The sequence below is a fragment of the Hyperolius riggenbachi genome, chromosome 9 (genome assembly GCF_040937935.1).
Source record: "Hyperolius riggenbachi isolate aHypRig1 chromosome 9, aHypRig1.pri, whole genome shotgun sequence".
Classification (NCBI taxonomy): Eukaryota; Metazoa; Chordata; class Amphibia; order Anura; family Hyperoliidae; genus Hyperolius; species Hyperolius riggenbachi.
In genome coordinates this window covers 123,438,362-123,459,952 of record NC_090654.1, presented here as the reverse complement: position 1 = coordinate 123,459,952, position 21,591 = coordinate 123,438,362, and the positions used below count along the sequence as shown (strand labels likewise).

General features: G+C 44.7%; 1 protein-coding gene across 1 annotated transcript in view; it reads left to right on the top strand.

Moving 5' to 3' along the window:
- ARHGAP5 (Rho GTPase activating protein 5) overlaps positions 1–19,132 on the top strand; it is a 162,832-nt gene extending 143,700 nt beyond the window's left edge. The window contains exons 5-7 of the mRNA XM_068253457.1: positions 10,118–10,249; positions 16,851–16,956; positions 18,186–19,132. Coding sequence (XP_068109558.1) covers positions 10,118–10,249; positions 16,851–16,956; positions 18,186–18,519 — 572 coding nt within the window. The 3' untranslated portion in view covers positions 18,520–19,132. The remainder of the gene's footprint in view (positions 1–10,117; positions 10,250–16,850; positions 16,957–18,185) is intronic.
- The last annotated feature ends 2,459 nt before the right edge of the window (positions 19,133–21,591 follow it).

Genomic DNA, 21,591 nt, shown 5'->3' with positions numbered 1-21,591 from the left:
GCTAGTATAGTGCTCAGTATAGCTAGTATAGTGCCCCAGTTTAGCTAGTATAGTGCTCAGTATAGCTAGTATAGTACCCCAGTTTAGCTAGTATAGTGCTCAGTATAGCTAGTATAGTGCCCCAGTTTAGCTAGTATAGTGCTCAGTATAGCTAGTATAGTGTCCCAGTTTAGCTAGTATAGTGCTCAGTATAGCTAGTATAGTGCCCCAGTTTAGCTAGTATAGTGCTCAGTATAGCTAGTATAGTGTCCCAGTTTAGCTAGTATAGTGCTCAGTATAGCTAGTATAGTGCCCCAGTTTAGCTAGTATAGTGCTCAGTATAGCTAGTATAGTGTCCCAGTTTAGCTAGTATAGTGCTCAGTATAGCTAGTATAGTGCCCCAGTTTAGCTAGTATAGTGCCCCAGTTTAGCTAGTATAGTGCTCAGTATAGCGCTCAGTATAGCTAGTATAGCGCTCAGTAAAGCTAGTTAAGTGCCCCAGTTTAGCCAGTACAGTCCCCGCTCCCCATGGCCGCCGCCGCTATTACCTGGCTGCATCTTCTATTTCAGTCTCCGTAAACATTCAGAGCAGCGCGCCCGGCGCTGCTACTGTGACAAGCGGCGAGCCAGGAAAGAGCGGTTCCCATAGTAACAGGAAGCCGCACTCTTTCCTGCCTCCTGCCTCGTCACAGTAGCAGCGCCGGGCGCGCTGCTCTGAATGTTTACAAGCACGGAGACTGAAATAGAAGATGCGGACAGGTAATAGCAGTGGCGGCGGCCATGGGGGGAGCGGGGGACCCGCGGACCAGCGGAGGGGGGGACCCGCGGACCACCATGACTCGCATACAAGCCGAACCCCGAACTTTTGGCCCCCTTTTTGGGGGTCAAAAATTCGGCTTGTATGCGAGTATATACGGTATGTTTTCCTGGAGTAGGGTCTATTGCAAATGAAATGGGCTTTCTGACTTGTCACTTTGACTATTCCATGAGAAAGATATAAATGTTGACTTTGGGGTGGGAAGCAATCTGTGTCTTTTGCTGGGCATACACGGGTTGATCCGGTGGCCGATTAGCCGCCGGATTGACCCCCGCTCGTCCGCGCGGATCGAATACCGCTCGTCTCCAACGGCGCTCCTTATCAGCCGCTCTATTCCCCGCTATTGTCCGCCGGCGGGGATTGAGCGGGGAATCTAACCGGCAGGTCATCGGACCTGTCGGATATTATCAATCGAGCCATCAGTGGCTCGATTGATAAGGAGAAGGAGACTCCGTGTATGCCCAGCATTAAAGGGGCTCAGAGCTGAATCTATTAAGGTTTTATACATACCTGGGGCTTCCTCCAGCCCCATCCGCACAGATCGCTCCCACGCTGCCATCCTTCGTTGCCCGCAGCTTCGGTACCGGGTCCTGTCACTTCCATCAGTCGGAGCCAGTCTGACGTAAGTGAAGTGCGCTGCTGGGTAAATATGTAGAGGGCGCACTTCTCCTGCGTAGCTGGCCCCGAATGACTTAAGTCACGGGACCCGGTTCCCTAAGCTGCGGGCAGCGGAGGACAGTGGCGTGGGAGCAATCCGAGCGGATGGGGCTGGAGGAAGCCCCAGGTATGTATAAAACTTTTGTAATAGATTCAGCTCTTGTACACTTTAAGACTGATTTGAATGTGGAATGCCTCTCTGCTATTGCTTGACTTGTTAGAAGCAGCCATCATGAGTAATAAGCTGGCGAATTTTACCAGAGATGCAACCAAGCTTGGCTCAGTTTAAGATGAGCGGTTTTATTTTACTCATTTTGATTGACTATCTAATGTAGCAATCATTTCTTATTTCTATATTGCAGAGATTTATTGATGCCATTACAAAAGTAGACCATTTTTCCTCCCTTTTAATAGAAAACAGAGATTGCAGGTCAACGCAGGTCCTTTTTGGGGAGGCCAGCATAAAGGGCATTGCAGTAGTCCAGCCGTGATGTGATGAAGGCGTGAATTAGGGTTGGAAGATCCTCTGGGGGAATCAGATGTTTAATCTTTGCAATGTTCTTCAGATGAAAGTAGGAAGATTTAAAGCGGAATATAACCCTGCATTTCAACTTTGCTCTAAAACATTATTTACAGTATATTATATGCAACCAGTACATTAGAGATTAGGGGAAGGGAAATTGATTGACCATAACACACCCATTACATTATCCATCACTGAGTAATTTTTACCCAACCGCCACAATTGTAATCAGACAATTAAACGTGACAGGATTGACGTGAAAAAATGTGAGGGCTTTTATTGGTTACTTAGTGACTTAGCCAAGGCATAAAAGCTGTGTTGAAGCACAACAAGTTTAAAAAACAGCGCTGTTAAACAATAGCTGCATCGCACCACCAGCCAGACACACCACCAAGCATACCACATGCACACGGGCCCACAGAGACTGTAAAAAAGAGTCTCCAAAAGAATTCCAAAAAGCTGCAGTCCACAGATCCAAGAATTGATGAATACAGTTCTCCCTATTGGCGTAGCAAAGCAAGCGGAAGCACAGCAAAGCAGAGCAGTCCGCAGGACAAGGATACAGTCTTGAAGGGCTAGCCTATACTCACACCTCTGGCAGCTTAAAATTGAAGTTCAGGATTCCGGTACCTCTCTGCAGGGGCCCCTGCACACGCGCATATGTTCTCCACCCACCGGCAGGCCTCTTATCCGAGCCTACATGCCCTCCAGGACAGAGGCTGTGAAATTCCGCCAATGCTCCTTACACCAACACTTTTCCGTGCGCTGCGGTCACTTTCCGCCTCTGCACTACTATAAACTACTCGAGTTCCGTCTTGACTTGGTGGGGCCTTGTGGTTCCAGCCAAACTTTCCTTCCTGGTAAGGCCGTCAGCACGACACTTGAGCCCGCCAGAGCATAAAGGGTGCTCGGTGGTGCGCCAGGCCGGCGGTGCAGCCGCAGCACAAGCCGCCTACTAGTTTCGACCGGCGCTTCCGGTCTTCCTCAGGGCGTGGCTTATCGTCTGGGGGCCAATCCTTTAAACAGGGATCCCTTGGCTCCTCCTCTACTGCACTGATCATCCAGGTGCGGCCGCTAAACTCATCCTACCAAGAACATACATTTGTTCTAAAGTTCCGTCGCAATTCTTTGCACATTTTTCTGCCATTCAAAAAATATGGGTCTCACTACACAGTGATTCTCTCATAAATAGGAAAAAGCCGAGGAAGAGAGGAGGCAATAGGCAAAGGAAGGAGGGGAAGGAGAGGAGGGAAAGGGAGGAATATGGATACAGAGAGTGAAGACAAGAAAATCTTCCCCCTCCTTCCTTCAGAGAAGAATAAGAGAAGAGAACCATCCATCCCAATCCATGCCATTCAGATACCCCTCCACGATGTGTGTAAAGGATGAATATTATACCGTTATCCTCTACCATTCCCCAATAGGTCATAGTAAATAGAAAGGCAGAATAGATCACTCGACATTATTAGGTATATGACCACTCAGAACATTTTCACATACAAGGGGGATCCCCTCTGGCACCCCATAATCACCCAAGCCCACCATTCACTAGATTGTAGCCCAAAGTGATAAGAGTATCTCTCGCCACCCCGATGTCTCAGAGGAAACTTCTAAGGGAAAAATCCACATTTAGGCCCTGTGGATGCCTCGACCTTAGTCGGTACATCCACATCGCCTCCCGTCGCAACAACATTGCTTCCGTTCTCTCCGTGCGCATAGAAGCCTCCAAGGTATCGATGCACATAGCACGGATACCGACAATAGAGCCATTATGTACATCTTGGAAATGTTCTGCAATGGGGGATTTTCTTTCCCCACTAGCAATATTTCCAAGATGCTCCAATAGTCTTGTTTTAAATGCGCGTGTCGTCATGCCTACGTAGTATTTGTTGCACGGGCATATAATCAAATAAACAATCCACGTCGAGTTACAATTAAAAAACGCCTTTAGTTTATATTCCATTGAGTGATCTTGGGAGAAGAAACTGTTAGCTCTCAGGACAAAGGGGCAGGCCTTGCATGATCCACATCAAAACATACCAGACGGAGGGGGTATACGGTCAAGCCAAGTCCCTCCCTCCTTTTTGGATAGTTCCGAATGAACCAGGACATCTCGTAGATTCCTGGCACGACGGGCCGTTACCAATGGTCTAGGCCCCACTATTTCCCTAATCCGAGAGTCCAGCTGCAATACTCTCCAACAGTCCTTCAAGGCTTTATTCAGTTCATCCCAGTGTGTGTTAAATTGGGTTACTATTCTAGTGCAACCTTTGCTCATACCATCAGCTGCGGGACGAGCACGGGGGCGGAGCAATGATTCACGTTCGGTGCGAAGTGCTCGATTGAAGCTCCGGCGCAGTGCTCTGTGTGAGTAACCTCTTTCACGGAAACGCTTGTACATTTCCCTAGCCTCACGTCTGAACTGCTCAATATCAGAGCAGTTCCGACGAATTCTTAGGAACTGTCCCGTGGGGATCCTACCGATCACAGACCCCGGATGATGGCTCGCCACGTGGAGGAGTTAATTGCCCGCAGTGGGCTTCCAGAATGTCCTAGTTGTCAACTTATTGTTCACCCTCACTATCTCAAGGTCCAGAAAAGTAATCCTTTCCGGATCCACCGAGAACGTGAGGCGTATATTGCGTCTATTGCAATTTGAAGCCGATACAAATTCCTTGAATCCCTCCGCAGACCCCCTCCACACGACGAGCACATCATCAATGTACCGCAGCCACAAGGCCACGCCCCCACGAAACAGATCGTTTCGATACACGTCCTGTTCCTCCCACACTCCTAGATGGAGACACGCATACGCCGGAGCACACGCCGCCCCCATGCTTGTCCCCCTCAGCTGATGGTAGTACCTTCCTTCAAACACAAAAAAGTTGTTATGTAATACAAAGGACATAAGGTCTACAATGTAGGAGTTATGTGTATCGTGTACGGGGAAAGTCTCAAACAGCACATATTCGAGGGCTTCCAGTCCTATGGTATGGGGAATTGATGTATAGAGCCCTTCGACATCTATTGATGCCAAAATGCAATTGTCATCCATTGTGAAGCCATCCAACCTGTTCAGAACTTCCATCGAGTCCCTTACGTAAGAGGGCAACCTCCTTACCAAGGGCTGTAATTTCTGATCCAAATATCTTCCCACTGCCTCACAAGGTCCTGCTACTGCTGACGCAATCGGGCGACCCGGCGGAGGCATGGCACCCTTATGTATCTTTGGGAGAATATACATAGTTGGCCTAGTGAATTCCTCGACCTTCATGTAACTGTATTCTTCAGCATTAAGGATGCCATGCCTCAAACCCAGGAGCAACCGATAGTTCAGCTCATCAGCAACATGCCAGAAGGGGTCACATTCTATCCTAGTATATGTCGATGTGTCGCCAAGTTGCCTATAGATCTCTTTAGTATACATACATCTGTCCATCAAGACTGTGTTGCCCCCTTTATCACTAGGCTTGATTATCAGATCTTCATGATTTTTCAAGTCATCCAGTGCCCACCTCTCACCCGGAGTGAGATTGTCCCGCCCACCCGGAGCATCCCACCTAAAAGCCTGAATTTTTTGCTCGAAGAGTTCCAAGAAAATGCTCAGATGTCGGTTTGTAACCAAAGAGGGCATATATTTAGATTTTGGACGTAATTTTACGTGTTCTGGAGATTCTACCACAGACAACCAGTCATCATCTATTCCACCAACTTGACCAGGTGAGGAACTCCTCTCACACTGATCAACATTGGAACCCTCAAATTCCAGTCTGAGCTGAACCCTTCTAAGGAACATTGATACATCCTTAAAGATAGTAAATTCATCAGCTTTACCAGTGGGTGAGAAGGACAACCCCTTTTCCAATAGCGAGAGGTGGTCACTGGTGGGGACAACACTGGACAGATTAATTACTGATTTTGACTCGACAACACCTCCACACTTGCGATCTTTCCACTCCTCAACTCCATTTTGGGCTGACTCTCCGCCTGTTTTGCAACTTTCTTGACCTCCTCTCCCAACTTTGTCCCCGTCCCTCCGCCATCTACCACCCTTTGACTTGCAGGAGACCCTTGCCCTGCCTCCTTGGTCGGGGGATGCTCTTTCAACTCCACATTTTTCAGGATACCCTTTGGCTGTACCGGGGTCTCTAAAAAAGTTACTGATCTACCCAATTCCTCTCCATCTGAGAAATCGGCCTCTGATCCCGAGGTTTCTCCCGGACGATGTGGTGGATTTTTCCCTTTTCTACGTCGCTTCCGACTCAACTTGGCAGTCAGAGGGAATTTTTCTTTAGTCAACCAATCTAGTCTGTCTTGCTCAAACTTTTTCTGTTTTGTCCTTCTTAGGTATGCATTATATTTCTTAACTTCCTTTTTAACCTGATCATTAAACTTATCAAACATGGCGGCATCTTTTTTCTGGTCTAGGACCAGTCTCTTCTCCTCAATCTCTAAGCTCAACTCCTCCAACTGGATCCTCTCCTCCTCAACAATCATCTGCATAACCCCAATACCACGCCCAATGCAGCTCTCCTCCCACTTAGGCAGAAATCTATCATTATGTAGATGTGGGGCTGGGATAGTCTTCTCACGCAGACCTGGGGGTACTATTCCCGCTCCAATATAGCCCTCAAGGGAAGAGACATTCCATTTTCTCTGCAAAAATTTATTCATTACATTCCGATACCCTCTAAACGTGGATTTCAATTCTTTACTAGTTAATTCTGATTGAGCAGAGGTACCGGGGACTTGGGTCTCACTACCAACCCCTAAATCCCTAAAAGCCTCCTGTATCTCTAACTGCATCTCATCACTCAATTTGAAGGCCATAATATGCGATGTTTCTAACTGCAACAGAAATGAGGAGATAAAAGAGGTAAAACAGCCACACCAATGATGCGCTCAACACAGCCTACAAACTCATGGACAAGTCACTGGTCATATCTGAGGTAACTCAGTGTAGCAGTACATTAGGGATTAGGGGAAGGGAAATTGATTGACCATAACACACCCATTACATTATCCATCACTGAGTAATTTTTACCCAACCGCCACAATTGTAATTGTATTATATGCAACCAGCATTTTTTTTTTTTACTAGACCAGCATTGGAAGGGTTACACACAGCAGTTCCTGCAGAGAACTGCAGACGCATCCGAAGCTTACATAGATACATTTTGTTTAATTAAATGTATCTAAGTGTGGAATGTGACTCTCTCTCTGACTGTGCAGGAGCTGGAGGACAGCCAAAGAGTGTGTAACATTTCTCACTTGTTACATTCTATTTAGTTAAATGTATCTATCTGAACTTCTGCATATCTCTCCACGGAACTTTAAACCTCTGTGTGTAACCCTTCCAATGCTGGTCTAGTAAAAAAAAAAAATGCTGGTTGCATATAATATGCTGTAAATAATGTTTTAGAGCAAAGTTGAAATGCAGGGTTATATTCCGCTTTAACTACAGATGAAATTTGGTTTCTGAAACTCAATTCCCCATCAATTAGTACACCAAGGCTGCGCACAAGGTTGGAGCTGTTTGTCTGAATTCCCAATCCTGATTGGTGTTGCTTTAGGATAGAGCTGTTTTGATGGCGAGCACTGGCCGTTCTCCTGCACGCGTTTTCTGCTTGCGGCGTGTTTTCTGGTATCTGCAGTGCGACGCAATCAGCAGCGGTAGCTGGTAATTAAACCCGACGAAAATGCCGGCTCGCGGGTGCGTTGGACGAAAAACTGCGCCCGGTTGCGTCGGAACCGCAACGCATTGAAACGCAGCGTCGGATGTGAAAGGTAAAATTTAAGTCTATGGACTTTAATTTCACCTTGGTTAACGCAAACGTTAGCTGTTTGCGTTAACGCACAAAATCGCGGCAAGTGTCAAAGAGCCCTAAGCAATAGTTTATTTTTGGAGTAGGGTCTGTTCCACCAAGTTTGAAGGACAGGTATGGCTGTGTGTCATCGGCGTAGCAGTGGTACATCAGCCCATGTCGTTGGATAAGTGTACCAAGTGGCAACATGTAGATTGCAAACAGCACAGGGGATAGGATTGATCCTTGTGGCACTCCGATTTGTAGAGGTGCAGGTTTGGACATTATAGGTCCTAGGGAAACTCTCTGTGTTCTGTCAGTCAGGAATGATCTGAACCACTGGAGGACTGATCCACTGATGCCACAGTACTCCTGCAGTCTGTTAAGCAGGATTTCATGTTCAACTGTATCAAAAGCCGCTGAGAAATCCAATAGGATTAGGATGGAGCATTCCCCTCTGTCCCTTGCCATGAGCAGATCGTTGCAGACTTGGATGAGGGCTGTTTCACAGCTGTGGTGTTTCTTAAAGCCAGATTGTAGAGGGTCCAAGATGTTGTTCACTGACAGCCTGGTTTCAAGTTGCAAATAGACAGCCTTTTCAATAACTTTACCTAAGAAGGGGAGGTTGGAGACAGGTCTGTAGCTGCTCATTGCATCTGGATCCATGGAAGGTTTTTTTAAGAAGGGGCTTGATGTCCGTCTGCACCCGTACTTCCTGCGTACGCTAACGGGAGCAGATCTCGACGGGATCGCGGGGCTGGAGTGTCACATTGGTGGTTGTTGTTGCATACCTCAGCAATAAAACCTCAATATATGATTTAAAAAAAAAAAATACATAAACACAGGTTACCCTTAAAGGGACCCTGCACAGGACCCTAAAATTGGCAAATGAACTTACCCGGGGGTTCCTCCAGCGCCTCGTAGTCTGTGACGTCGCTCTGGCGTCCTCAGTGCTCCCTCCGTTCTGCCCTGACGAATCCATTAGACTTCAGCCAGAAGGCACACGCAACTGCACATGCGTGGCCCTTCCGCACGGCTGTCTGTCGTGTGCCCGTCGCCATAAGTGTTCTTCGCACATGCGGTTCATACGTTTTAAGAACACGCATGCGCAGTATGCTTACAGTGGTGGTTAAGCAGGGCATGCAGAGGGTGAAGTCACCAAGGGGCAGAACGGAGGGAACCCATAGGACGCAGAGGTACATTGCTGACTATGAGGGTCTTTCTCCAGCCCTTCATAGTCAGTGAAGTCCCTCAGCGTCCTCCAGGCTCAGGGTCCCTTTAAAGAAATCTTCATTTTTATACCTATTTAAGATATGCCAGACACGTACTTTCTGAAGTTACTGAGCCAGATTGAGTAAGGAGATCAGATGTTCTGAATAAATATGCATGTTGAGTAATAGGACTCAACTACTGAAGACAAAGTATTGGCAGAAATAAAGATTACTTATGTACTTAATCCTGTGTCTTCCACTGGAACAAAGGGCCTCAACAAATGTATGCCATCGGTTTCTGTCCTGAGCGATTTTTTTTCTATTTCAGTCCATGGGGATTGTAATCTTTATTTCTCAGAGAAATAAAGATTACAATCTCCATATTCCATCCAATCCTGGTAATTTTTTATTTTTCTGTCCGCTCCCTCCCCTAGTTCATTTACTCATCACTCACAATACACCCCTCCAGGGCACCCCTCTAAGTACCCGAAAATTGATCAAACTCCAACCCTGTATTAGTAGAAGACAGACTACATTTCTCAGCATGATCATAGAAAGCATGTCGTGACTGATGAGGGACCAGGGCAGTGAAAATTTGGAGTTTGAAAATCGATTGAAATGTTTTTCTTTTTTGCGTACTGCCCACTTCCCTCATATTCTGTTTTATGCAGAAGAGATGGAGGGACCTTGTGTTAGTCACTGTGCTGGCATGCCCAGCTTCAGACTTTTAGTTCACAGGAAGTAAGGATAATACAGATTAATGAAGATAGTACAAGGTAAAGGGAAACCAAGCTAAAAAACAGCTTTGAATATATTGTAATTTAAAAAATAGAACAAGGTAACATATTGGGGGGGGATAAAAAAAACACATGGGGGAAGGGAGAGGGGGGCTATATAATATATGTATACCTGTGATCACCCCACATTATCCACTTTCTATCTTTAAGGTCATCGCAAAGGGTTTTTTTCAGTTGTTGAGGATTTTGATTTTAGTTTCCTAGGTTTGTCAGATGTCCTCAGTGAAATGACTTTTCTGTATATACGTATAGAGCAGTATGCTTTTTTTCCCAGAACTATCACGGTGTTGGAGTTTTCTATGCTGTAATAGGGCATTTTTGTGTTTCAGATAACAATTTGAGCTTGGCATCAATGGATGTTAATGTGAATGCAGTGGCTGGTGCTCTGAAGGCATTTTTCGCTGACCTGCCAGCACCTCTTATTCCATATGCCCATCACCCAGATCTGTTGGAAGCTTCAAGTAAGTGACGACTGCATCTATTATGTGACGACTTGCAAAACTATACTTAAGTTGACACATCTGCTTATTGAATAAATCCTTCAAATGAATCAAAGTAAACTTATTAGGTTGTTTGTCTGGTCATGTAGCCTTGTTAGGCTTGCTGCCACGTGACCAGTCATGGTCTGACTATGTAAATGAGCACTTGCTTCCTAAATACTTTACAAGCGAACATATTGTTTAGACTCTTGGCTTTCCCCATCAAATTGTTGGGTCCTAATATCTGTGCTTGAAAATGATTACTGTTGCTCATTCTTGACATGCGGTTCTGTGGGCTATCCAACATATCAGAGTGCATCAGTTCACCTCCCTGGCAGTGCATTTCTGTCTGGAATTATGAGTCTAAAATCCAGGCAGAGGTCAGTGAAGGTGGCAGGCAGAAAGTAGTCTAAAATCCAGGCAGAGGTCTGTGCAGGTAGCTGGCAGAGAGTAGTCAAAATCAGGGCTGTGGAGTTGGAGTAGGAATCGGAACAATTTTGGGTGCCCCCCAGTCGGAGTTGGTGATTTCGTAAACTGAGTCGGGAGTCAGATGATTGTTGTACCAAATCCACAGCCCTGGTAAGTATTAGAATATGGAGTCTGAGTCATTTTGGGAAGTCGGAGTTGGTAGTTTCATAAACTGAGGAGTTGGAGTCAGATGATTTTTGTACCGACTCCACAGCCCTGGTCAAAATCCAGGCAGACATCGGTGCAGGCAGAGAGTAGTCAAAATCCAGGCAAAAATCGGTAACAGTAAGGCAGAAGCACTTAACTCAGAAGCAGATGGGAACCAAATGGCTATATTGTTAACATCCTGTGCTTTCAAATGAGCTTTTCTGCCATGGCAGTCAGGTGACACAGGGCAGAGATCCAATTACACATTGTGATTAGAGACAAATGAGGAGGATATATATATCCACACAGGGCGCAGTTCTCTGTTTCCCTTCTACCCTGTGCAAAAGTTTGGGTCCACTTCCCCAAGAAAACAAAGCGCGCAGCGGTTTTGGCTAGCCCGAGCTGTGCTCAGGCTTACCTGCTCTCAGCACCTTAAAGAGAACCCGAGGTGGGATTTACTTATGCTAGTGGGGCACAGAGGCTGGTTGTGCAAACTAACACCAGCCTCTGTTGCCCCATGGTGTGCCTCTAAGACCCCCCTCCGTGCCGCTATACCCCCCGCAGTGCTGGCGAGACGCAGCATGTCGCCAGCACAATGTTTACCTCTCGCCTGTCAGCGCTGCTCCCCCGCCTCCTCTGTATTGGCGCTACCCACCCGCGTCACTTCCCTCCAATCAGCGGGAGGGAAGGGACGCGGGCGGGTAGCGCCGATACGGAGGAGGCGGGGGAGCGGCGCTAACACAGGCGAGAGGTAAACATTGTGCTGGCAACACGCTGCGTGTCGCCAGCACTGCGGGTGGTATAGCGGCGCGCAGGGGGGTCTTGGAGGCACACCATGGGGCAACAGAGACTGGTGTTAGTGTGCACAACCAGCCTCTGTGCCCCACTAGCATAAGTAAATCCCACCTCGGGTTCTCTTTAATTTCAGCCCGAGCTCAGCTCGGGATTACCACCAAGGGGGTTAAATGCCAAATTCAAACACAGGCATTTAAATACACTTAATAGACATTATTTAAAATTATGCATAGAAAGAGTTTGTGAAATTTTGCAGTTTCTTGCAAAATAAAATTATTTCTCTTCCTAAGGTTTACACACTAGGTGGCTCTGAACCAAGGCAGGCAATCAGGGCTGCCTCTGATGAGAATCTAGCTTGTGTAAAGCAGCCACCATATTGCTGAGAAAACTGCCAGATCATTTTCTCCGATCACAGGCTGAGATCATTGTTCTCCCATTTACCCTTTATCCTTCAGCACCCCCCATAGCAACAGAGGGCATTGTAGCAACACATCTCTATAGCACTCAGCCCGAATAGTTGCCCAAGGGATCGAGGCCTTGTAAAAGTCATTGTACCTGTGTGTGTAAGGCTTACAAAGTTGACAAAAAATTAAAGACAAAATCCGGCAAACTGGTGAAGTAGGTGGTGTCCGGCAATGGAGGAATTGCTAATGGCTGCCCCCAGTATAATCCTAGCTATGAAAAGAGAAGGGTGAAAAGCATACACTGAAATTATCATAGGTTTGAAGGAGTGTTTATTTATCTTTGTATGTGTCAGAGTGGTGCAACTAAATATTTTTAATTAAAAAAAAAATGTTTGGTTTGGGTCCGCTTTAACAACCTGCTTCAGTTAAGGACATCTGAGGTGAGAACAAACTGATGAGAAAAACAATTGTATCTATCCTTATTCTCATAAAAAAGACTTTTTAATATGTCCCACAGTTTTATTTTATATTTTAATCTAGTTTTTAAGTTTTTACTGTTTCATTGTCTTTGCTCAAAGACGCCTTCATTCAAGTATGCCAGAGCTCAAATCTTTGAATTATTGACCCTTTTTATCTCTTTTCTGCTCTCAGAAGCCATTTACTGACAGGAAAGTGTTCTATGGCAGTAATTACTTGTTAGTGAGGGCACTGTAACATATACAGTACATGTCTATCTCATCATGTCACTTGTCACCTCGGTTGTCCTTTAATCTGATGCTATGCAAGGCAGGCAATCAATTATTGCAGCTTAGGTCTGAGTGGCTCAGTTATTGCACACATGCAAAAAAAGGCTGGTACAAATATGCAACTTGTTTCCTGGGCAACAGAATTCAGCTGTTGATTAATTAGAAACGGTAGGCCCTGTAAAACATTCGATTTTATTCAACTTGTGATCTGTTTTCACAAATCTCCCTATTTTATTTTATACAAAGCCAGCTGAGCACTCAATGACAGACCTTGTTTGTTTATATTTTTATTGATTTGTGTATAAGTTCAATGATTAGCAGATGTCAAATTACTTTGGAAGAACCTTTTTTTTTAGGACCAGCTACATAAGACATTTGTGCACTGCAGCCCTCCATTGCTTCAGGCTGCATTCTTCTCTGAAAACTCCTACCCCTCGGTTTGAACAGTATGAAAACGTTGAGCGTAACAGCCTGGCCTCTGAGTCTGATGAGCTTAATCATTTCACTTGACTAAATGTTTGAACACTCTAAGGCCCAGTGCACACCAAAACCGCTAGCAGATCGTCAAAACGCTAGTGGTTTTGGGAGCAGAGAGCCGATATTTGCCGGGTGCACACCGAGCGGATTTTGTATGAGATCCGCCAGCCGCATCAGCATCCGCGTGGCTAATGTATTTCTATGGGCCGGTGCACACCGGCGGTTTGAGGTTTTAAGCAAACCACAAACGTGCAGCAAGAGGCTTGCTAAAAACCTCAAACCGCCGGTGTGCACCAGCCCATAGAGATACATTAGCCATGCGGATTCGGCCGGCGGATCCGCCCGGTGTGCACTGGGCCTAAGGGCTGGTTCACATTCGGATCACAATCACTTTGCAGTTTTTGCAGCGTTTTTTTCAGCAAATGCACTTTGCGATTTCCGTTCTGGGAATAAGAATTGTATCACGATTGCTTCAAAAATGCTACATGCAGCGCGAATCTCAAGCACTGCAGTGAGAATGGTCCTATAATGATGCATTGTACACAGCACTTTGCTGACCGCCAGTGATCCACAAAGTGCTGTAATGCTGCAGAGAAGCGCCCCAGTATTAATGTGACCTAAAGGTGTATACACACAACAAAATCCTGTCACCCGCTGCTTTCGGAACTCCGTTGTTTGGAGCCAAATGTTGTACAGACACGACACTACCCCTGGGCTATCGACACATTATTTTGCTATGGAGGGGAACTGAATGCCCTTGGCCGAATCGATTGGCTAGGCAGATCACACACCAATGCATCGTGGGGGGATTGGGAGCCGCTGTACACGCTGGACTCTCTGCAAATGTAACCCCTTGGCTGAGAACCATCCAGAATGTGTAGACAAGCAGCTTTACCTTACAGGAAAAATTAGAATATTGTGCAAAAGTACATTTATTTCAGTAATTCAACTTACAAGGTAAAACTTAATAAATAAAATACTCATTACATGCAAAGCGAGATCTTTTAAGCCTTAGTTATAATTCTGATGATTATGGCTTACAGCTTATGAAAACACCAAAATCTCTGAAATTTGAATATTGTGAAAAGGTTCAATATTCTAGGCTCAACGTGTCAGATTCTGATCAGCTAATTGATCAAAAACGCCTGCAAAGGGTTCATGACCCTTTAAATGGTCTCTGTCTGGTTCAGTAGGAATCACAATCATAGGTAAGACTGCTGACCTGACAGTTGTGCAGAAAACCATAATTGACACCCTCCATAAGGAGGGAAAGCCTCAAAAGGTAATTACAAAATGAGTTAGATGTTCCCAAACTGCTGTATCAAAGCAAATTAATAGACAATTATGTGGAATGGAAAAGTGTGGAAATAAAAGGTGCAGGAGCTGCAAGGATGACCGCAGCCTGGAGAGGATTGTCAGGAAAGGGCCATTCAAAAGTGTTCGGGACTTTCACAAGGAGTGGACTGAGGCTGGAGTTAGTGCATCAAGTGCCACCACACACAGGCTGATCCTGGGCATGGGCTTAAAATGTTGTATTCCTCTTCTCTAGCGGCTCCTGAACAACTGACTACTGCTCAGTGAATGGGAACGTGTTCCCTAAAGCCAATCAGAATGCCTGTAGTGAATATTCATCTGGCATCAATGAGTCAGATTGATGCTGGGGATGTTGCGGGCGTGAGCTTGCGTATGTGCCACTGTGAACAGAGAGATGTGTACATCTACGCCCATGTTGCTGAAATTGCTATAGAGACATGAGCTTCCGGGTTGAGAGAGAGCTTAGGCCTCATCTTGCACAACAGTGCAATCAACTGGAAAGTCCAGACATCAGCATGTGGTTCACGATCCAATATGTGTTGCCAAGGACGCAGCTCTATCTGGTATAACCGACCTGATTGTTTGCCGGTGCCAAGTCTCAAACGTACTGCTCACATGGTTTCGGTCAACTCCAAAGAAGAAAAAGAGACTGCACACCACTGGCTGCAATAACTTGCTGTGTATTCATGGAACAAGAAAATTGTTCTTGTTCAGTGAATACACAACAAGTTATTGCTGCCAGTGGTGTGCCGTCTCTTTTCTTCATCAGCATGTAGTTATGTAGTGTGAGCAGAGATCCAGAGAGCTTACGATTTGCATGTAAGTTGCAGGAGCACAGTTCAGACCTGCAGACTGATATACTAAGCTTTTTAAGGATTGGGAATCCTGGATCTTAAATGGATACAGAGATTTTTAAATAAGTTGCAGGATTTAATGAAGACCATCTAAAAATAAGCTATTTTGTTGCAGCCTGGTTAAATTAAAAGCCATGCTGACCCAATGTTACTGGTATAGCACAGTGGCATAATGGGATAGCACTCTTGACTTACAGCGCTGGGCCACCAGTTCAAATCCCAGCCAGGGAGGGCACTATCTGCACAGAGTTTGTATGCTCTCCCACTGTTTGCATGAGTTTCCTCCGAGTACACCAGTTTCCTCCTACATCCCAAAAACATACAGATAAGCTAATTAGTGACAAGATTTTATTTATCTATCTATACATATGTACTCTCTGTAAAGTGCTGCAGAAGATGTCTACACTATATTCATACTAAATAACCGAATCCCAGGCAGAAGTTTCAAAGCAGATGGCCGGAATTATTTGTCCATACCACCCTCTCATAGTTCCTCTTACATTATCAAAGGGACACACACCTCTCTCTCTCTCTCTCTCTCTCTCTCTCTCTCTCTCTCTCATAATGAAGATAGAAAATCAGGTCTGCATGTTCATGTGGTTAAATTGGTAGAGGTCAAACTGACTGGGAGAGGGTGGGCAGATGAGTATACACCAGGTCGTCCCTTCCAGTCCTCCAACGACCTTCGCCTCACTGCCCCACGCATTTCCCACTCCCATGCATGCCTGCAGGATTTTTCAAGAGTCACCCCCACTCTCTGGAACTGCCTTCCACCACCCATCTGACTTGCTCCATCCAACACATTCAAACAAGCCTTCAAAACCCACCTCTTTAAAATGGCCTACCCACCCCTTACCACACAGTAACGCTCTACTCCGCCCCGGATTGTAAGCCTTTGGCAGGGTCCGCCCTTCCCTAGTGTAGTCTACATGATCGTGTGCTCCTTTCCTATGACAGCCTCGTGTTTGTATTACTGGGCCTACCTAACCAGCCCGAAATAGCATGATCATGTATCTTGTACCCTGTTTGCCTTGTATAACTTGTTATATGTTGTTGCAACCTTGTTATGTCGTTCATCCTTGTATCATTGTATATATTTATTGTCCAGCATGGCGTAATATGTTGGCGCGTTATAAATACGATAAATAATAATGTGTTTACGCATATAGATTCCTGAACATGGCTGCTTCAATTGGCAACTGGATTTACATGTGCCAGGTGCTGCCATTTGCTGGAATTTTTTTTTAGAGCACATTCAGAAAAATTGGTGAAATAATCACCGCTTTGACCTCTGGGGATATGAGAATCTTCATGACTAAGAAAGTAATAATTCCTCATAGGCTTTATTTTCATTTTTTTCTGCTGTTTCTTTCTGCAGAAATCCAAGACAAGATGGAGAGGCTTCATACGTTGAAGGATATTTTGCGCATGTTTCCTATTGCCAACTATGAGGTCTTAAAATACATTTTCTCTCATCTACATAGGTGAGAGTCCAATTGTCAAATGTATCTGATTCCGATACAGTATACTATGCGTATTGACGTTTGCATGTGCTTCCTGTGTTTGTGTGGGTTTCCTTTAGGCGATCCAGTTTCATCATACATCCAAAAACATACTGCTAAGTTAATTGGCTTTACTAAAAATTTGCCTTAGACTTGAGCCCTCATAAGGGACAAGTAAAGATGTGATGTGTTCAATGTATTCTGCATAGCTGTATTTTTCATTGACAGTCATCCGCTGCTGTGGATATAAGGTGTTTGTTCAAACCCGACCATGTTTAGTATCTGAAGTATTGTGCGTGTGGAAAAACGCATGCATTTTTTCCACATTGACAAGTGCGAACCCTTGCTTAACCACTTAAGGACCACGGGCTTAAACTCCTTTAAAGACCAGGCCATTTTTAACAAAATAGGCCACTTCAGCTTTAAAACCTCGCTGCAGGGCAGTAAAACTCAGCACACAAGTGATTCCCCCCCCCCCTTTTCTGCCCACCAACAGAGCTCTCTGTTGGTGGGCAGTAGTTGCTCCCAGGATGTTTATTTTTTTTATACAAATATTTATTGTATTTTTTTAAATAAATGTGTAATTTTATTTTTTTCTTCCCTCCCCCTGCCAGCCAATCAGCGCGATCGGCTTTCATAGGCTTCAGCCTTTGACAGCGGATCGCTTCCCTGCCTCTAGAGGGGACAGCTGTGTCACACGGCTGTCTCCAGTACAGCGCTGCCATCGCTGCTGAGAGACTGATAGCGGAGCTCTGTAATTCAAGCGGAGATGCGTGCGCAATCTCCTGCAAAACACGCCCCCAGGACTGCACACTGATCGGCGTTAGGCGGTCCTGGGGCTGCCACTCCATCCACACCAATTAGTGTAGAGTGGTCCTAAAGAGCTTAAAGTTGATAAATATGGAGGGAAATATGTTTGTGTATTTTTTCATAATAAATATGATGGCAAAGTTTTGAACATTGTAAAATGTCTTTTCTTATGAAAACTGTCCTCACTTAGATTTCCCCACGTTTCCTGTCCAGACTAAGATTATCTTATCTAGAAAGTGAGAGGTTACATTCACACTGGGGACCAACCAGCAAAAAAGCACCTTTTCCAATGAGCTGGGGTAGAGCTTTGTTTGGGAAATTCTATTCTGTGTTATGCATTATTTCTTGTAACATTGTAATGAGCAGTGCAGCCATTCACTAAAATTATTTTCTTCTTTTAGGGTCAGTCAGCACAACAAGACCAACCTAATGACTGCAGACAACCTTTCCATCTGCTTCTGGCCTACACTAATGCGTCCAGATTTTGAAAACAAAGAGTTCTTCTCAACCACTAAGAACCACCAATCCGTCATAGAAACATTTATTAATCAGTGCCAGTTTTTCTTTTATGACGGCGATGTAGTCGACTCTCCAAGCGTCACCAGTTCTCCTTCGGCGCAGCATGGCAGTCCTGGGCAGCTAGCACCGCCTCTTGTCCCTTTGCAGTTACCTCCTCCACTTCAGCCCCAGCTGCTACAGTCCACACTGCAGGCTGACCCTTTGGGCATCATATAACTGGCAACGACTGTACTGTTTTATTTAATATCCCCAGGTCCTTACTGACAGACCACAATACAGGAGAAAACCAGAAAACAGACTGCTCACCTGTAATAAAATCTTAATGACACAGATGGATCTAATTATTTTTAGTTCTTGTTATTTTTTGTTTGTATTTTTTTAAACCCTTTTTTTCGACCGTCTAGATAAAGATCGATCTGTGGCAGGCCTTGTTTGTGAAATGTTGCTGCTGCATGGAACTTATAAATACTATACACTTCTCCAAGTGTCATGAAGATGCTTATCAGAAGAGGATAGAACACACAGAAGAAAGAAAATGGTTCTTTTCTATAGAAAATCTAATTAAATTTACGGAAATAAATCATTTATGAAGCATTAGTGCTTTCCCAGCCCGTCTAAAGGCTGAGATTTATTTTGGTGTCAAAGCATCCGTGGTGTGCATCCGTGGGTATGTGTGGGTGCGTGTGGGAAGCCTGGCAGTGGGGTGGGTTATGGATTACTTGTTGGCGGTGCTTGGTTCGGAGCTTACCTTGTAAATGATACAAAGTAATAATTGTATGTACATATATAAATGTTTACATATTTCAGGAATAAACATCCATCCATTGAATCAATGTTTTGTTCTGCATGAGGTAATGGGTCTACACGATGGCTATGTCGAGTAACTGACTACTTCTAATCTTTTACACTCGTATAACAGGATTAATGCTAAGTGTTGGTATATGTGGAAGCCAAAATTAGGACTTCAACAACCTCAATGCAAGCAGAAGATCATGGGTCACATGATTGACTGTTGTGTGATATGATAAAGCAGTTTCTCTATTTTATGAAAATTACTGTACTTGTGCTACAATGTAAGCATTTCCTTGAAGGCAACCTGAAGTGAGAGGGATATGGTTGTTGCCATATTTATTTTCTTTAGAATAATTTGCTTCCTGGCAGTCCTGCTTCTTTTTTCGGCATCAAGTAGTCTGAATCACACACCTGAAACAGGCATAGGGCTAATCCTGTCAGACTTTAGCCAGAAACATCCGCGGAAAAAAACGTATGATACTGTATAATAAGTTGTGTAGCACAGCTAAGAAATACACAATAAATACAATAACACAGTAGTAATAAAGAAAAGTCTCATATTTTCCCGTACAGGAAGAGTTAAAAAAAACTTCAGTTGTTATCTATGCAAAGGAGGGTCTTTGAGCTCTTTGACCTAACTTGGGTGGAATACAATCTTGTTTTTTCTAAACACTTCAACAGCAAAGATACAGCGAGAGACAGCTTGGGATAAGGTTTTACTGTAGGAAAATTCAAAGGGTCCTAATTTTTTGTTTTGATTTATAGTTGAAAAGACTGTGCTTTTAAAACCGCAACTGTGACAGAATGTGTTATTTAAAAAAAAAAAAAAAAAAGCTATATCCCGGCGTATAAGACGACCCCCTAACTTTTCCAGTTCAAATCGCCGTATAATGCTGGGTACACACGTTGCGATTTCCCGCTCGACCCGTGGGATCAATCAGGATCAATTTGATTATTTCCGACATGATCGATTCGGTTACCATTGGTACAGCCGTCGATTTTTGCATACTTATCATGCAAAATAGACAGCTGTATCGAACGAAACCGAATCGAACATGCCGGAAATGATCGAGCAGGAAATTGCAACATGTGAACCCAGCATATAAGACTACCCCTCTTCCAACGCACACCAAATAAAAATGTTAAAATCATATACTGATGCTATGTATGAACAGATACTGGTGCTGTACTGTATGTGGTACCCAGTATATAACACTATATAGGTGATTTACTTGATTAGTCAACTCTCCCTAAGTGGATTGGTCTGCTCTCCTTGTCCACCTGTTTATCAGAGCGGTATGGAAGAATAGATTGCGCTGTGCCCATAAAACACTCCTCTTTCACCCTTCTGGCCCACCCTTGTATCCTGTTTATCTCCTTCTCTGCCTCTCAGATCTCGCACATGTGCGCCTGCGCTGCTTCACTACAGTCCTCAGCAGAGAGATCTGAGAGTCGGTAACAGGATAAGGAGTATCACCCGGCATCAATGAGACCCAGCGTAAAAGACTCATCTTTTCAGAAGATTTTCAAGGGTTAAGAGGTAGTCTTATACATCAGAATATACAGTAACTGAAAATAAAAATGACTTTTCTTTGCTACTAATGTTTTATTCCTTAACCGTACTACATGTACAATTCATTATAGCATAAGCTTGCTTTAAAGTGTACCTGAGGCGTTTTTTTGTAATACAAATGGGAGACACAGGCCTGATGTTTGCTTTAAGTGGAATAAAACACTGACATAACATTCAATAAAATTTTTCTTCCTACTTTTTATCACCTATACAGTTATCATATTTGCTTTTGTGCACAAGTAATATTGTCCATTTACAAATTACAAGTTCCGAAAGTACAGTTTATCTGCTCTGAAAGCTGCCATTGCATTTTTTTAAGTTGCTGTAATTCTATTTTAAAATCTTCTAGTGAGCTCTTCTGAACTGTGTGCATGCTTGAAGCAGAGAGAGAGCTCCTTTCCAGCTAACAGGAATGTAAACAAAAGTTAATGTTGTGTCCTCTTCGGATGTGGATCATAAGCTGAAGGTGCTTTCCACTGCAGAGCAAAGTGCTGTTTGAATGCTGTTCTGCTCCAATTTTGTTGTTGTCATACTAGGTTTAATGCTGTAAGCAATCTTTTAGAGCAAAGAAGAAATGCTGCGTTTCAGACCACGTTTCTTTGAGTTCTCTGTGTGCCGCTCTCTGCCCCCCTTCTGTTGACCCCTGAAAATGCTGACAATGGGATTGTCAATAAATAACTAGGGGAAAGGGGCATCCCCAGCAGGAGAGGCACTCCTGTAAAATCCCTCTTCCCCCTCTTCTGTGCGTTTCTCCCCCACCTCTATCCCTCCACTCCGAGCCTCTCCCCGCCTCTATCCCGTCCCTTTGAGCCTCTCCCCCCACCTCTCAGAGCTGTGAGGAGAAGCAGAGGGGCAAACTGCAGCTTCATGACCCTGGGGTCACTAAAAATGAAATTGACTGATTACGGGCCACAGGAGTGGCG